This window comes from Heterodontus francisci, chromosome 5 (genome assembly GCF_036365525.1).
Source record: "Heterodontus francisci isolate sHetFra1 chromosome 5, sHetFra1.hap1, whole genome shotgun sequence".
NCBI lineage: Eukaryota > Metazoa > Chordata > Chondrichthyes > Heterodontiformes > Heterodontidae > Heterodontus > Heterodontus francisci.
In genome coordinates this window covers 101,881,292-101,898,369 of record NC_090375.1, presented here as the reverse complement: position 1 = coordinate 101,898,369, position 17,078 = coordinate 101,881,292, and the positions used below count along the sequence as shown (strand labels likewise).

Sequence of the window (17,078 nt, the reverse complement as noted above, 5' to 3'; positions counted from 1 at the left end):
CCCACCCATTGGTTTTGCTGAGAAGCCAGAGCTCACAATTACATAGACCTGAGCTGGTCAGTAACGCTGTCAATCTTTGGGAGACTGGGTCGCCCTCTTGTTTTGAAACTGAAGACACTTGAGACATGTTTGCTGTCTCTGGTCCCTAGGAATTTGAAGATGTATCTGTCCATTTGAGGTATTGTTGGGCTGGTATGTTTAAAAACAGCATCTTTAATAGGTAAATGTCAGGAGAATATTCATCTTTGTTGTGGTCACCATACCTGAGTGTGAAATGGGCAGGTTATTCATCCAGTTAGATGGGTCTTTGGGCTGGATTTTAAGTCTGGGGCCAGCTCCCAAGGCTGGAAGGCCAATGGAAGGCCCCCAGCTCTGAACCATTGGCAGCCCCACTGGCCGACTTAGGAGATGCCGATTTGTGATAGAGAGAGAGAGAAAGAAAAAGAGAGAGAGAGAGAGAGAGAGAGAGTGCCTCAACATGGAGGTGCCTTCTGAAGAAGAGATCAGCTTTTTAAAATTTAAAACGGCCACAGCTGCCTGGCTGTGATCGTTGAGGGGCAATCCCTCCACGGGATGGCCTGGAGTCACAGCTGCAGCCTGGTGGCCTTTGGTGGGTTGTGGGGGGGGGGGGGGGGGGTCCCTGCAGGATGAAGCACAACAGCCCCTTTTCCCAATGTGAGCCCACCATGGTTGCCTGGTTTCGGTCCAGGCTGCTGTCTTTTGCCTGCATTGCCTACTGGAAATTCCAGTTGGTGCGGGACCAGGGCCTAATGGCCTGTTCTGAATCCAACCCGGCACCCCCAAAAATGGCTTGGGGTTGGGATTGTGGCACCAAACCAGCACTATGGCCTGTCACAAAAAAATGCAGGGACGCCCGCCTCTGATCCCTACGCTGAGCTGCTTTTAAAATACAGTCCTATATGATGATTCGGAAAGGTAAGAAAGTTCCTTTTGTGCAGTGTGGTAAGTTTTAGTGTAACATGCACACCAGAATATTTAAAGCCAGACCCTGCCCTACAAAGCAGTAGACCTCCTGAATTTGTGTGGAGATGTTTTGTGAAAGGGGCACACATTTTAGTTAGAATTTTTGAGTTTGCTGCTGGAGAGTTACACAAATTCTTTGGCAATTTGAAAGATGCTGGGAGTGAGGGGTTTGGTTTAGTTACATATAACAGTGTGTCATCAGCATATAGAGATATGTCACATTCTGGTCCTCCTGTCTGTACTTCAGTGATTCTTGGTTTAACCCAGTCACATGATACTTGGAATTCAATAACCAGGGCAAAGAGGAGAAGAGATGGTGGCATCCCTGTCTAGTCCTTTGGTGGACTGAACAAATTTAAAACAAATAACAGACCTGTTTTTTTAAAGTTGAGTATATGAGTATATCAGTGGCCAATTGCTGGAAATGAATGAATACAAGAACTATTTACACTTTGTTTCCTGGCTGATTTTAGTGTAGTTTGACAGTGAGTTCTTACAGGACTGTGCTGTAATCTATTCTGCTATTTACCTCTCAGGCTAATGAAACACAAAATGGTTTTTGAGTAAAAGAATAATTATTCATATTTTGTTTAAGCACTATTTTCAGAGCAGTCTGACAGCTGATGCCTACAGTCATAAGAGTATAGATCTACACGCTGGTATTTACCTTCCAGCCACTCTCCAGAGTTGGGGGAAAATAGACAGAAAGACGTACCATGAGCAGCTGCAGCAGCAGCACCAGCAGAAACAGCAGGCATTCGAGCCACGGTTCCCAGCATCCTGCTGTGGCTGTGCAGAGCCCGGCATCTCCTGCTGCACCGATGTCTGCCGCTTACGCATCTCCATCCGCTCCGATCCCATGGGCTGTGGAGAAAGCAAGACATGAAAAGAAAGGTTTTAAAAAGAGGAAACAGCACAGCTGAAGACTAATAACAAACACCAATGACTCGCAACAAAATGGAAAAAGATGTAAACTGAGGCTTGTGATGTAAAAGCAACCTACCTCTATGTTCTCCTTTTTGTAATCTCTAGTTGCTAATTATTAGGAGTGACACTATTTTAGATTTAAAACTTTAGTCTACCTTGATGAAAATCATTCTTATAAACACATCCCTATTTATTTAAATGAGTTTGAAATATTTGACACTTTATCACCATAAATCTCTTATTAATGTTTCCTCGATGTTGACAACCATATTGAGCTAAGCGAACATTTGTGCTATCTTTCTTCAGAAGACAACACAGATGAACCTGAAAGTGACGATGAGCAAATGACTGTATGAGAAGCACAGCTAAAGACCACGGAGTATGCTGATGGTTTCTCCATCTGAGCTGGCAGGCTGCCGCCCCACATGGGTCAAACCTGCCCTTTGCCCCAGTTCTAACAAAAGGTCATCAACCTGAAACATTAACTCTTTTTTTTCCTCCATAGATGCGAATTATTTCCAGCATTTTCTGTTTTAATTCAAAATATTTGGTTGGGTATTAGAATTAGTAAATAACCTAGTGGTACTTGTAAACAGGTTGTCTTTTACTGGTATTGTGAATTTAATTTGCAGGAATTTTAGAATGACATAATTAAAAACTGCATTGCTTTTTTTTCCAAACGATATTATTATACATCTGCATTCTCTACAACATTCAAGGTTTGAACATTCACACCAAAATACTTCATTAAAAAATTGTATTGGTCCCTTTGAAATAGCTCTTCACATGAGAGGCTAATGCTGCTTTGATACTGGAGCTAGTTATTTTCTCAGACCTACAGATGCGGCGGCGCAGTGGCGCAGTGGTTAGCACCGCAGCCTCACAGCTCCAGCGACCTGGGTACTGCCTGTCTGGAGTTTGCAAGATCTCACTGTGACCGTGTGGGTTTTCGCCGGATGCTCCGGTTTCCTCCCACAGCCAAGGACTTGCAGGTTGATAGGTAAATTGGCCATTATAAATTGCCCCTAGTATAGGTAGGTGGTAGGGGAATTGAGGGAAGGTGGGGATATGAGAGGGTAATGGAATTAATGTAGGATTATTATAAATGGGTGGTTGATAGTCGGCACAGACTCAGTGGGCCGAAGGGCCTGTTTCAGTGCTGTATCTCTAAATAATTAAAAAAAAAATAATTTGCAGTATGCGTTCCAGTCTAACAGCAGGCCATTTATATTGCCTGGTTGAAAGTTTAATTCTTCTGTCCAGAAGAAAATCTTGCATATATGTAGTTAAATACTCTTCTACCAGCAGTTAAAATGTATATGATAAGGAAGTGTAGGTGGCAATGTACTACTATGTAAACATGGAAATTAAGTCCAAAGTTTAAAAAAATGTTTAAGGTATTTAAATGAAGCAGTGTGAGGCACCTACACCAGGAGTCTCACACCACTTCTCTTCGGAGTTAAATTGGACCCCAATTCCAGTCTTATACTACAGTTTTGCTGTGAAATGGATTCTTCCACTAAAGCACATCCTAGAATTAAGACAAGTGACATCAGACAAAGTTCACGATTTCCATTACTGTACTTCCGGCGAACAGCAGGCCAGAGGGTTATATTTGCAGTATATCTAACTACGCTCTCATACTCCATATTACCGAGCCTCTGGCCCTCCATTCATGATGATACCTCTGCAACTGTTGAATTGTTTAATCAGGCCCTCACCTCTACCTCTGATACCCCTATTATCAGCAAAACCTTTACCATCTCCCATCCCAGGTGTTCCCCCAGTGCAGTCCCCATCTTCACTGCCTCAAGTACAAGGAGCACAAACATGAATTTATCTACCAGAACTAGCTTACCTTTCCCTCAGCAGATATGGTTTGGCCATATTAAACACTCCCGGGCCTTGATCTTTGCCAAAATGGCCCACTAACCTAGGATTGTCTTAGTGCTCCTATGGAGAACTGCCTTATCCTTAGCTTCCACTTTCTTTATGGTAGCAGATACTGCTAATTTGGGATGGATGTATTGGTCTTCACAGGGGCAGGAGAGAGATGGGCCTTGGAATGTTTGAGGTGGGGACATTCCATTAGAACGTTGTGTTAGTAAGGCAGTCTGCATCCTTGGTGTCAGCCTGATTTTTCTTCTCAAGCAGCTAGTTTCGGTTCTACTTTGCCACCTTTTCCTGCTTCTACTTCAGACCTGGTTACATCTCCGTTACCACCATAGTCATTCCTACTTTCTCTATGTCTACACTTTTTTATCATTATGCTTCTTCCTATCATTCCATATTAATTTTACTTCAGTCATTTAATCATCACCAGGTTTCCTTTTAGCACTTTACAAAGTCATTTCCTCTCTCTCAGGCATGTGTTCCCCAAACCCCCCACCTCCCCCCCCCACTCCCACCTTCCTTTTGTTCTGGTCCTTTTAAATACTGTTCTGATGTACGGGGTTATATCTAAAATGTTACAATTTTCTGTTCTCTCTATAGATGCTTACTGACTTACTGAGTGTTTCCAGCATTTTCTGTTTTTGTTTCAGATTTCTAGTACTTGCAGCTTTCTGCCTTTTATTTGTATTGTTTTTGTATATGGCTGCACAATGAGGATGAGTGGAATACTGATCTTTTTCTGATTGCGAAAAAGAGGTCACAGGTAAGTTACAAAGCTTTCACACAGGTTAAAACAGATTCACCATTCCTTTGAGTACTGCAACTATGATGGAACAGAAATTCTTTTGTTTAAGTTCCATCTGCCAAAATTGAACCATGCATTGTGCAACGACAAGTGTGTTTTCAAACAGTATCTATTGTTTTGGTAGAAATCACTTTTGTATTACGATTCCTATCTAACAGCAATGCCAATTAGGAAAGATGATAGAAGGAACAATGGTTGGCACATTTTTGTTAATAACACTGCCCTTTCCTACCTTTGAGTACTGGTCTTAAAATGCAGCTCAGGCAGATAAGAACTGAAGGTCAGTCTACTGTTTGCTGTAAAAGGTTTTAACTAAGGGAAGAAAGTACTTGGGAATGAAAATAATTTTTTACATGCATCTAGTGGCAGAATGACCACTCAGCGACCTGTTATAGCAAGAGACACATAATACATAATATAGAACATAGAACAGTACAGCACAGTACAGGCCCTTCGGCCCACGATGTTGTGCCGAACCATTAACCTACTCTAAGATCAAACTAACTACATACCCTTCATTCTACTATCATCCATGTACCTATCCAAGAGTCGCTTAAATGTCCCTAATGTATCTGCTTCTACTACCACCGCTGGCAGCGCATTCCACGCACCCACCACTCTCTGTGTAAAGAAACTACCTCTGACATCTCCCCGAAACCTTCCTCCAATCACCTTAAAATTATGCCCCCTGGTGATAGCCCTTTCCACCCTGGAAAAAAGTCTCTGGCTATCCACTCTATCTATGCCTCTCATCATCTTGTACCCCTCTATCAAGTCACCTCTCATCCTTCTTTGCTCCAATGAGAAAAGCCCTAGCTCCCTCAATCTTTCTTCGTAGGACATGCCCTCCAGTCCAGGCAGCATCCTGGTAAATCTCCTCTGCACCCTCTCTAAAGCTTCCACATCCTTCCTATAATGAGGCGACCAGAACTGAACACAATATTCCAAGTGTGGTCGAACCAGGGCCTTATAGAGCTGAAGCATAACCTCGCGGCTCTTAAACTCAATCCCCCTGTTAATGAAAGCCAACACACCATACGCCTTCTTAACAACCCTATTAACTTGGGTGGCAACTTTGAGCGATCTATGGATATGGACCCCAAGATCCCTCTGTTCCTCCACACTACCAAGAATCCTGTCTTTAAGCCTGTATTCCGCATTCAAATTCGACCTTCCAAAATGAATCACTTCACACTTTTCCAGGTTGAACTCCATCTGCCACTTCTCAGCCCAGCTCTGCATCCTGTAAATGGCCCGTTGCAACCTACAACAGCCTTCCACACTATCCACAACTCCAGCAACCTTCGTGTCATCGGCAAACTTGCTAACCCAGCCTTCCACTTCCTCATCCAAGTCATTTATAAAAATCACAAAGAGCAGAGGTCCCAGAACAGACCCTTGTGGAACACCACTGGTCACCGAGCTCCATGCTGAATACTTACCATCTACGACCACCCTCTGTCTTCTATGGGCCAGCCAATTTTGTATCCTGACAGCCAACTTTCCCTGAATCCCATGCCTCCTTACTTTCTGAATGAGCCTACCATGAGGAATCTTATCAAACGCCTTGCTAAAATCCATATACACCACATCCACTGCTCTTCCTTCATCAATGTGTTTTGTCACATCTTCAAAGAATTCAATAAGGCTTGTGAGGCATGACCTGCCCCTCACAAAGCTATGCTGACTGTCCCTAATCAAACCATGCTTTTTCAAATAATCATAAATCCTGTCTCTCAGAAGCCTCTCCAATAATTTGCCCACTACCGACGTAAGACTGACTGGTCTATAATTCCCAGGGTTATCCCTATTCCCTTTCTTGAACAAGGGAACAACATTTGCCACCCTCCAATCATCCGGTACTACTCCAGTGGACAGTGAAGACGCAAAGATCATCGCCAAAGGCGTAGCAATCTTTTCCCTCGCTTCCCGTAATATCCTTGGGTATATCCCGTCTGGTCCCGGGGACCTATCGGTCCTCATATCATTCAAAATTTCCAGCACATCCTCCCTCTTAACCTCAACCTGTTCGAGCATATCAGCCTGTTCCACGCTGTCCTCACAAACGACCAGGTCCCTCTCACTAGTGAATACTGAAGCAAAGTATTCATTTAGGACCTCCCCTACCTCCTCCGACTCCAGGCACAAATTCCCTCCACTATCCCTGATCGGCCCTACCCTCACTCTGGCCATCCTCTTGTTCCTCACATAAGTGTAGAACGCCTTGGGATTTTCCTTAATCCTACCCGCCAAGGCTTTTTCATGTCCCCTTCTAGCTCTCCGAAGTCCATTCTTCAGTTTCTTCCTGGCTACCTTGTAACCCTCTCGAGCCCTGTCTGATCCTTGCTTCCTCAACTTTACATAAGCTTCTTTCTTCCTCTTGACTAACTGTTCCACATCTCTTGTCATCCAAGGTTCCTTCACCCTACCATCCCTTCCCTGCCTCATCGGGACAAACCTATCCAGCAGTCGCAGCAACTGCTCCCTGAACAACCTCCACATTTCTGTCGTGCATTTCCCTAAGAACATCTGTTCCCAATTTATGCTCCCCAGATCCTGCCTAATAGCATTGTAATTCCCCCTCCCCCAATTAAATATTTTCCCATCCCGTGTGCTCCTGTCCCTCTCCATGACTATAGTAAAGGTCAGGGAGTTGTGATCACTATCACCAAAATGCTCTCCCACCGATAGATCTGCCACCTGGCCTGGTTCGTTGCCAAGCACCAAGTCCAACATAGTCTCCCCTCTAGTCGGCCTATCTACATAAAGAGTCAGGAAACCTTCCTTGACACACCTGATAAAAACTGCTCCATCCAAACTATTTGCACTAAGGAAGTTGAAGTCACCCATGACAACAACCCTGTTACTTCTGCACCTTTCCAAAATCTGCCTCCCAATCTGTTCCTCCATGTCTCTGTTGCTATTGGGGGGTCTATAGAAAACTCCCAATAAAGTGACTGCTCCTTTCCTGTTTCTGACTTCCACCCATAATGACTCAGTAGACAAACCCTCCTCGACGACCTCCCTTTCTGCAGCTGTGATACTATCCTTGATCAGCAATGCCACTCCCCCACCTCTTTTACCTCCCTCCCTATTCCTTTTGAAACATCTAAACACCGGAACATCCAACATCCATTCCTGCCCCTGTGATATCCACGTCTCCGTAATGGCCACAACATCGTAGCTCCAAGTACTGATCCATGCTCTAAGTTAATCACCCTTATTCCTGACACTTCTTGCGTTAAAATAGACACACTTCAACCCATCATACTGGCTGCAACTTTGCCCTGTCAACTGTCTAACCTTCCTCACAGATTCTCTGCACTCGGTATCTGCCTGTTCAACAGCTACCCCATCCACTGTTCCATAGCTCCGGTTCCCATCCCCCTGCCAAACTAGTTTAAACCCTCCCGAAGAGCGCTAGCAAACCTCCCGCCCAGGATATTGGTGCCCCTCCAGTTCAGATGCAACCCGTCCTTCTTGTACAGGTCCCACCTTCCCCAGAAGGTATCCCAATGATCTACATATCTGAATCCCTCCCTCCTGCACCAGTTCTGTAGCCACGTGTTCAGCTGCACTTGCTCCCTGTTTCTAGCCTCACTAGCACGTGGCACCGATAACACTCCTGAGAATACTACTCTGCTCGTCCTGCCTTTCAGCTTCCAACCTAGCTCCCTATATTCGCTTTTCAGGTCCTCATCCCTTTTCCTAGCTATGTCATTGGTACCGATATGTACCATGACCTCTGGCTGCTCCCCCTCCCCCTTAAGAATCCTGTAGACTTGATCCGAGACATCCCTGACTCTGGCACCCGGGAGGCAACATACCATCTGGGAGTCTCGTTCGCGACCACAGAATCTCCTGTCTGTTCCTCTAACCACTGAATCTCCTATCACTATCGCTCTCCTATTCTCCCCCCTTCCCTTCTGAGCCACTGGGCCAGGCTCATTGCCAGAGACCTGGCCAATGTGGCTTTCCCCTGGTAGGTCGTCCCCCTCAACCGTATCCAAAACGGTATACTTATTATTGAGGGGAACGGCCACAGGGGATCCCTGCACTGTGCGCCTATTCCCTTTCCCTCCCGACGGTCACCCAGCTACCTTTATCCTGTAACTTAGGTGTCACTACTTCCCTATGCTCTCTATCACCCCCTCAGCATCCAAAGTTCATCCAGCTCCAGCTCCAGTTCCCTAACGCGGTCTGCGAGGAGTTTAGTTTAGTTTAGAGATAGATACAGCACTGAAACAGGCCCTTCAGCCCACCGAGTCTGTGCCGACCATCAACCACCCATTTATACTAATCCTACACTAATCCCATATTCCTACCACATCCCCACTTGTCCCTATATTTCCCTACCACCTACCTATACTAGTGGCAATTTATAATGGCCAATTTACCTACCAACCAGCAAGTCTTTTGGCTTGTGGGAGGAAACCGGAGCACCCGCAGAAAACCCATGCAGACACAGGGAGAACTTGCAAACTCCACACAGGCAGTACCCAGAATTGAACCCAGCTGGAGCTGTGAGGCTGCGGTGCTAACCACTGTGCCACCGTGCCACTGGAGTTGGGTGCACTTCTCACAGGTGAAGTCAGCAGGGACACCAGTGGTGACCCTCACCTCCCACATCCTGCAAGAGGAGCATGCAACTGCCCTAGCTTCCATCCCCTCAGCACTAAATTGACAACAGAGATTAAAAATGATTAATATGAGATTAATATGTAAGTTTTTATAGCTGAACTCAGTAAACTTGCATCTATAGTCCAAAAGGACTCTCTGATTTAATATTTCACTGAAAAACTGGTCACATCACTTTGTCTATGGGATACATATAATGCAAAAAGGAATTTATTTTCCTTTTTATAACCGGCAACCTCGCTCAGCTAGAAAATTGGAGGCAGAGCAGTCAATGAAAGGTTAAGAGTGAGAATTATATGAAAAGTGAATGACACAGAATGCAAACTCATTGAAAAATGTGATCCCTGACATTTTGCTGTAAGTTATTAATGAGCTGATCTGAAGCTTCTCTCTCTCTGCTAGTTTATTTGAATCTATTTATTTATTTGAAATACCTTCAGTAAAATGGGGATGATTGGAAGTTCAGATAAATGCATTTACACACTTGTATTACAGCATGATTTCAGAAGATATTTTTTCTATTTAGAAGTGACATATATCAAAATAGATTTTATTCTCAAACTAAATTGAGTGATACTTTGCAGATAAAATAAATGGAAATTGGAAATGCTTTACCATTGCCCATGTATTGTAAGAAAAGCTGTACATTATGCATATTATAATTGTCGTCAGAGTGATGAATGCTGTCACAAGATGCATGTGGAAAAACCTTTACTTTGACTCAAGACTAACAATATAAAAGCAGCATTTGGCACCATCTTTGAGAGTTCTATATGACTAGCAATACGAAATACATTAATGATGTGAAGTTCCAGTACTTATGTCATAGACACCTACTAAACCCAGCAGAATAAGATAGGTCGTAAGTAAAATTTTAATGGTTGACAAGTCTTAATTACTGCTAAACAATATCTCTGGTACTGAAAATTAACTTTTACAAGTGTGGTGCCTCATTCGTTCAGATTTTAATTATTGTTAGAGATTTTAAATATATATTTTTTTATTTTTTTCTTTCTGTCTCTTTCACCTCTCTCTTGATCTCATCTACCTTTCCCTCTGCTTTCTGTGCATAATTTGACATTGAATTAAATATTCTAACTGACATTTCCTGATTCAGACTCTGCTCTGCTCATTAACAATTCTTCAATCTGATTGGTTACAGAGATGCATCGCTGCTCGCCCTGTTCGCACAGGTCCCAGATCCCCTTTAGAGGGTGCTGTGCTGAAATGATTCTCAAATCACAGTAAATTCTGGTGCAAAACCCCATAGAAAGTCTGTTGGAAAACTGCTGGCACCACTTGTTCACCATTGAGAGCATTATCCAGACCATACTATTGTTTCACATCTTCATGATGTCCCAAAAAATTTACAGTGGACCATATCTGAAAGACAGTCAGTGTTGCAATATACTGTCTTTTGTAGACATTTAGATGTGAAAGGACCTGGAGGATAGTTTGCCATTGCACTCTGGCTGTTTTAAATATCTAGTTAAATCTATTCTGAGAAGATACAATAATTTGTTGAAATGGCATGGTGCTATTTTCTTTCCACTGTTCCAAACATTCCACCATAATTGACTGATCCACCTCGTCCTTTACAGTTTAAACATCATGCTTCTTTTCAAATTAAGTCTTGAAAAGTAAAAGAAGTATTTTCAGAGTTATATAGCAGTTCAGATACCACCTTGGAAATAGTTCTTTCTATCTGCTTGGGATGTGCAATCTTCCTAGGCTTTGATGAACCAAGTTGTTGTTCCATCATCAATCGAACTAGGCCAGTAAAACAAGTTGTCATGTACTGAGACTATTTTTTCTCACTGAAAATCAGACACTTTGCTTTGCCATTTTGCTGCTCTGCTCGGATAAGGCAATAATTGTCATGAGTCAAAATAATGCTAAGTGAGCTCGAAATAAAGAACCAACCTGAGGGGGCAGGGTCATTCTGTGTGAAAAATTGATTAAATAAAGCCAAATGACATTTTAAAGCAGAGAATTTCCAGCAATCTGCCGCAGGAAACCAGCAATAAAAACAGATGGGAATAAACAGTAATTAGTAAATATAATAGTTTAATATTGGTTTATATCAACATGCCTCACATAGCACAACAAGAATAAAATCCTGCAGTGACCCATTGCTAGTTGCCATTGTTCGTGCTATATTAGTTTATTTACATTTAAAATGAGATTTATGCAAATAGTTGACAAAGAAGCCTTACAGTCTGCATGCATCCATATCAGTATTTAGCTTGTTATGAAACATGAGGAAAACAAACCATCTTGTAGACATTTTGACGACGTCCACCCATTGACACAAAGCCCGAGGAAGGATTTCTGTTTATATCTATTTTGATTTGTGTCTGCATTCTACTTGCTTTAGATTTCTTGTATTTAACTTTTTTATTTTTTAACTGATTTGATAATGTCAAAAATGTAATTCTCTTTGCAAGAGCATAAATGATGACATTGCTCAATCCTCCCTCACTCACAGGTAAAACATCCCTTTTCTCTTTAAATTGCAATAACAAAACTGCAGACATTCATCAATAACTTAAAAAAGTGAATTCCTTACCACATTATAACCTTCTTTAAAAACATATAAGGAGGTTTCTTTTTATTTTTCTCCATACTAACTGTAATACCAGCCTGGATACGCATAAATATACAGAATATATCACAGCACTAGTAATACAGTAGAAGCTAATTTAAGGAATCACATTGTAAATTGGTCAATGATAATTGGGTTAAACTAAGGGTAAAATATCATCAAACACACAAATCTAACATTCAGTCATCAGGAGACTTTCATATTCAACATTTTTGGGGAATGGTTTTAATGTCCATCAATACGTGCTTTAAATACAAAGCAACAAAGATTCAAACACTTAGTAGTTGGTTTATGTACAGCATGAGCAGCAACAGAACGACAGTTAATTAAGACTCATGGTTCTATTTATTTTCCCTAATGTATGAATAGAAGAGAAATAGACCCAATCCACTCTCCAGAGACTTCTCCTCGTAAAATATAATTATTGTTCATTTTCCCAATTATGAAAGGTAAGTGGCTCAAAAACAATATCCAAAGGTTAGTTCATTAATGTTTTTGGATCAAGTGTTTTCTAAAAATATTAACTACGGACCCTGGCTCCTAATGAAGGATATCCTATGCCTGAGGTGCTAATGTATTAGGGCATGTTTGGGTAATGTGATTTACATTGTTAGTCGCATTACATTACAGAATACAACAATCAGTAGGAGTCACAAGTTCCCAGTAAACTAGATTATTAAAATATTACTCAAAATAGAACTATTTGAGAAACTGACTTGAGGAGCATTGAAGGTTAGAGGATTAGTTTAGACATATAGATAATAAAATAATCTACCAAACATAATGGTTCCTGCTGCCACTGAAACGATGGAATTGCCATCTGTTGATTGCATTTGGTGAGAGTGGAATAATGTGGATTTCAATGCTAGATTGGTGTGTTGTATTGTTAACAGATTACTTGCAGAGTTTAGGGAGACATTTCATATGGACTATCTTATTGGATATTTGACCAGTGATTAGTCACCTCCTTTGAGGTTAAATAAATTAAGCAGCATCAATAATGGTGCAAACTGTGCATGGTCTTTATGAAGGTATAGAATTAATGGACTAAATGATCTTTCTCTTTCTGTCCTTTCATACATTTTTGCCATGACTTTTTTGTTCTCCAGTAATTAGCATTTTAGAGACAGGGTATTAATATGCATTAGATAATGAGCTGTGGATACATAACTCAATTTCTCAATCAGTTTGTAGGCCAAATACAGATCAATTTGTCTTTTTGTAATTTCACTACTCAGAAGTCAACTGTGGAATACTAATGTTTATCTTAGAGAATCCTTGATTGCCAGTTAAATCCTGATATAGGACCTGAAATTACTTGAAAGATAATGGTGAGGTGAACAACGCTTATGATTATTTATGCGTTAGTCGGACAACAACTTCAGGCAAGTGCAAAAGCAGAGTTAAACACAAAACTACAGAGGTTGCTGTCTGAGATGTGCCTCTCCTCCATAAGCTATGCTGTCTGCCTCCCCATTCAAATGCATTGAGTAGCATGAAGTTGCTGTACTTACATTGTAGGTATGGACTAACCTCGCCAGAAAAAGTGATGACTTGTCTGGTTCAGTCTAAGTGCCCCTTTTAACGGCATAATATATCTTAATTACTGCTGAACAAGCTCTCTGGCACTGAAAATTAACTTTTACTAATGCCTTCAGATTTTAATTGTTGGAAGTTTTTTAAAAGTGCAAATTAATTTTTTTTAAACTTTATCTTTCTGTCTTTTCTCTCTCAGGCCAGTCTTTCTTTCTCTCTCTTTATTTTGCTTTCTGTACCTGATTTGACATTGAATTCAGTATTCTAACTTACACTTTCTGGTTCAGATTCTGCAGTAGTTATTAACCATACTTAAATCTAATTGGTTAAGGAGACACTCAGTTGCTTGCCCTGTTCACAGGTCCCAGATGCCCTGTCGAGGGTGCCACACCATTTGGATGTCTAACTTACAGCAAAAGATCACAGAAATTAAATGGGCATGGGCAAGTCTAACGGACAGTGGGTGCCGTTCATTCGCCGGCTACAGTAAATTCTGGTCCAGAAATCTTTAGTTGCATGCATAAACCTTTTGAACTTTCGTCAGAGCACTGGACTGCCCAAGAAAGTGGCAGCATTGATTAACGTGCGGAGCAAGAGTTAAAATGCTTGAACAGGCATTTAAATCCTTGCATCTGCACAGGGAAAACGTAGCCCAGTGTTTCTGTTCAATTTTGCTGTAGAATGGGAACTGGAAGAACGATACTAACATGCTTCAATTACCAAGCACAGGATTAATGATGTGGGAAAGGAAGGCTATCCAGAATGGGACAGATGGACACCCTCCTCAAAAACGATTGCTGATAAAATGAATGTTAACTTCAGAATCTAGAGGATACAGACCAAGATGATGACTGGCATGACAAAAGTTGCTAAGACATAGCTAAAGTGCACCTTTTAATACCAAGTACCTGTATATCATAAAGTATACCCACATAATCCAAAAATCATTTTTTGCTGTACTTTTCTAGCGTTAATAGAAGCTGTTCTTCCATGAGATAAAATGATTGCTTTCTGTACTAACCAAAATGCAACAAGGGGCAAATACAAGCAGCAACTTATGAGTCATTGGTCATACAAAAATCTTTATAACACAGCTTAGCTATGTGATGTATGTTTATTTCCGATCAGACAGGATAGGCTGCATGTATATAATTGCCTGAGATCCCTAAACTCGCAACATCTTAAAACGACTTACCAGCCTGGAGGGAAAATGGAACATAATAATGAGAACAGAAAAATAGGGGAAGACCTAGGTATTACAAGTCTTTGAATATGTTTGAGGAAGTCAACTTGGACATCATTGGTTGTGATACCATCAAGAGAGTAGGAAAGGAAACAGCTGGAGGTCTTCCACTAGCTATATGGACATTCAAAAAGCATTTGAGAATTGCCACATAATAAGACATGTTAGCAAAATTGAATCCAATGGGATTAAAGGGGAAATAGGAATTGGCTGAAACAGAAGGCAGAGAGTGGTGAATGGCGGTTTTTCAGACTCAGTTGAAGTATAGAGAGTGGTGTTCTCCAATGTTCTTTTCGATAGTCTTAAGAATATAGATTATAATTTCAAAAGGCTGAATTTAGTGCAGCTGTTTGGAGCGGGAGTGATGGAGTGGGGGGGTGGGGCGGTCCAGAAAATTGTGTCGGATGCCTCTGCCTGGAAATTTATTTATTTATTTATTTTTATTTATTTAATCCGACATCGTGATGTCAATTCCGGATTTAGTTAGGGGCGGGAGCCGCCCTGACATGACAGGAATGCAATTTAAATTGCTGAATATTTAGTTTTAATACATTAGCATCTAATTCATTGTGATTCAGTGGGGGGCTTGGAATTAAGTGGATGACGGGTGGCCCTCGCGTGCCTTCGGATTTCCGGCCATTGAAAGCTGCCCTTCCTGTTTTTTTTTTCTTTCATGGGATGTGGGCGTCACTGGCAAAGCCAGCATTTAGTGCCCATCCCTAATTGTCCTTGACAACTGATTGTCTTGCTAGGCCATTTCAGAGGGCAATGATGTGCAGGTCTGTGACATTTGTGGGATCTGGCTCTCCATGACGGTTGCCAATCTCTCAACGGAGGAAGTCATGCGCTCACATACCTGAGACATGGCAGCAGTCATGGCATGGACGGACTTCTCCGTCATTCACACATGGCTGCGCAAGGCCTCTGGCAACTTTGCCAGATGTTGCCTTACTTCGCTCTGCAACTCCAGCATTCCCTATGCTGTTGACACCAGAGGCTCATCATTAGCCTGGGGCTCAGCATGGGCCTGGCCAATCACAGTCCTCCGACTGTCAGAGGTCTCAGCTGCCTCAGCCTCAGCCCACTGCTCGGGCGCATGGGCAGTGCTTTCACTATCTTGTGGCTAAGATTCTACAGCCAAGCGCAAACCCACTGAGGTGAAAATATCTACGCTGCTGGAGGGTGCAAGACAGTCATGGGACTATACTTCCTCTAACTGTGGTTCCTCCTCAGAGGTTGACGGCTGTTCCCCTTCTGCTTGAGTCTCCTGTGGACACCCAGCTGCATGAGAGAACACAAATATGTGTGGGTTAGGCTGTGCCACCTCGTCATGCCAACCATGCGTGATGTGGGTGAAGTGAACTGTATGTCGATGGAAGACAATCCTCACTCTCTTGCGTGGAGACCTGTTCCGGAGTCATCTGACACCATATGCGTTTCGCATCCCGACCCCGCCGCATGATTGGCCAGGCCCGCACCTCCATTGTGCAAAGTGGCCACCCACTGTGTGATTACGCTGGGCCAGCTGCCCACGTGACTAGCGGGAACGGTGCACATTTCTGGGTCCGCTGCCGGGACCAGTGACGGACTCACTAAATTCGGCCCAAGGTTTGCAGCTTACATGTAATTTGGAAGTGTAGTAAACAGTGAGCTAAACAGTAGCAGACTTCAGGAGGTCAAAGACTGCTAAAATGGGCTGATACATGGCAGATGAGATTTATTGCAGTGAAGTGATGCATTTTGGAAGGAAGAATGAGGAGAGGCAACACAAACTAAATGGTACAATTTTAAATGGGGTGCAGGAACAGGGAGACCTGGAGGTTTACATATACAAATCTTTGAAGATAACATGATAAATTGATAGCTGTTAAATAAGAAAACATGCAGGATCCTTGGCTCAATGAGTAGAAGCATAGAGTACAAAAGCAAGGAAGGTACAGTAAAACTTTATATATCAGTGGTTTGGCCTCAGCTAGAGTATTGCGTCCAAAACTAGGTATCACACTTTAGGAAGTATGTCAAGGCCTTAAAGAGGGTGCAGAAGGAGTTTATTAGAATGGTATCACGGATGACAGGCTTCAGTTATGTGGAGAGACTTCAGCAGCTGGATTTTTTTTCCTTAGAGCAGAGAAGGATGAGGGAAATTTGATAGAGGTGTTCAAAACTATAAAGGGTTCTGATCTCATAGAGAGGGAGGTTCAGTAACCAGAAGACACAGATTTAAGATAATTGCTTAAAGAACCAGGTTGGAGATGAGGAGCAAAAATGTCAAGCAGCAAGTTGTTGTGACTTGGAATGCACTTCTTGAAAGGCTGGTGGAAGCAGATTTAATAATAACTTTCAAAGGGAACTAGATACATACCTGGAAAGAAAAAAAAATGCAGGGCTATGGGAAAGTGAGGTGAGCAGGACTAATTGTTCTTTCAAAGATTCTGCACCCATTCATA

General features: G+C 42.3%; 1 protein-coding gene across 1 annotated transcript in view; it reads right to left on the bottom strand.

Annotated features, from left to right (window-relative positions):
- The window catches only part of rgs20 (regulator of G protein signaling 20), a 212,816-nt gene that overhangs the window by 67,748 nt on the left and 127,990 nt on the right, over nt 1–17,078 (bottom strand). The window contains exon 2 of the mRNA XM_068030868.1: nt 1,700–1,848. Coding sequence (XP_067886969.1) covers nt 1,700–1,848 — 149 coding nt within the window. The remainder of the gene's footprint in view (nt 1–1,699; nt 1,849–17,078) is intronic.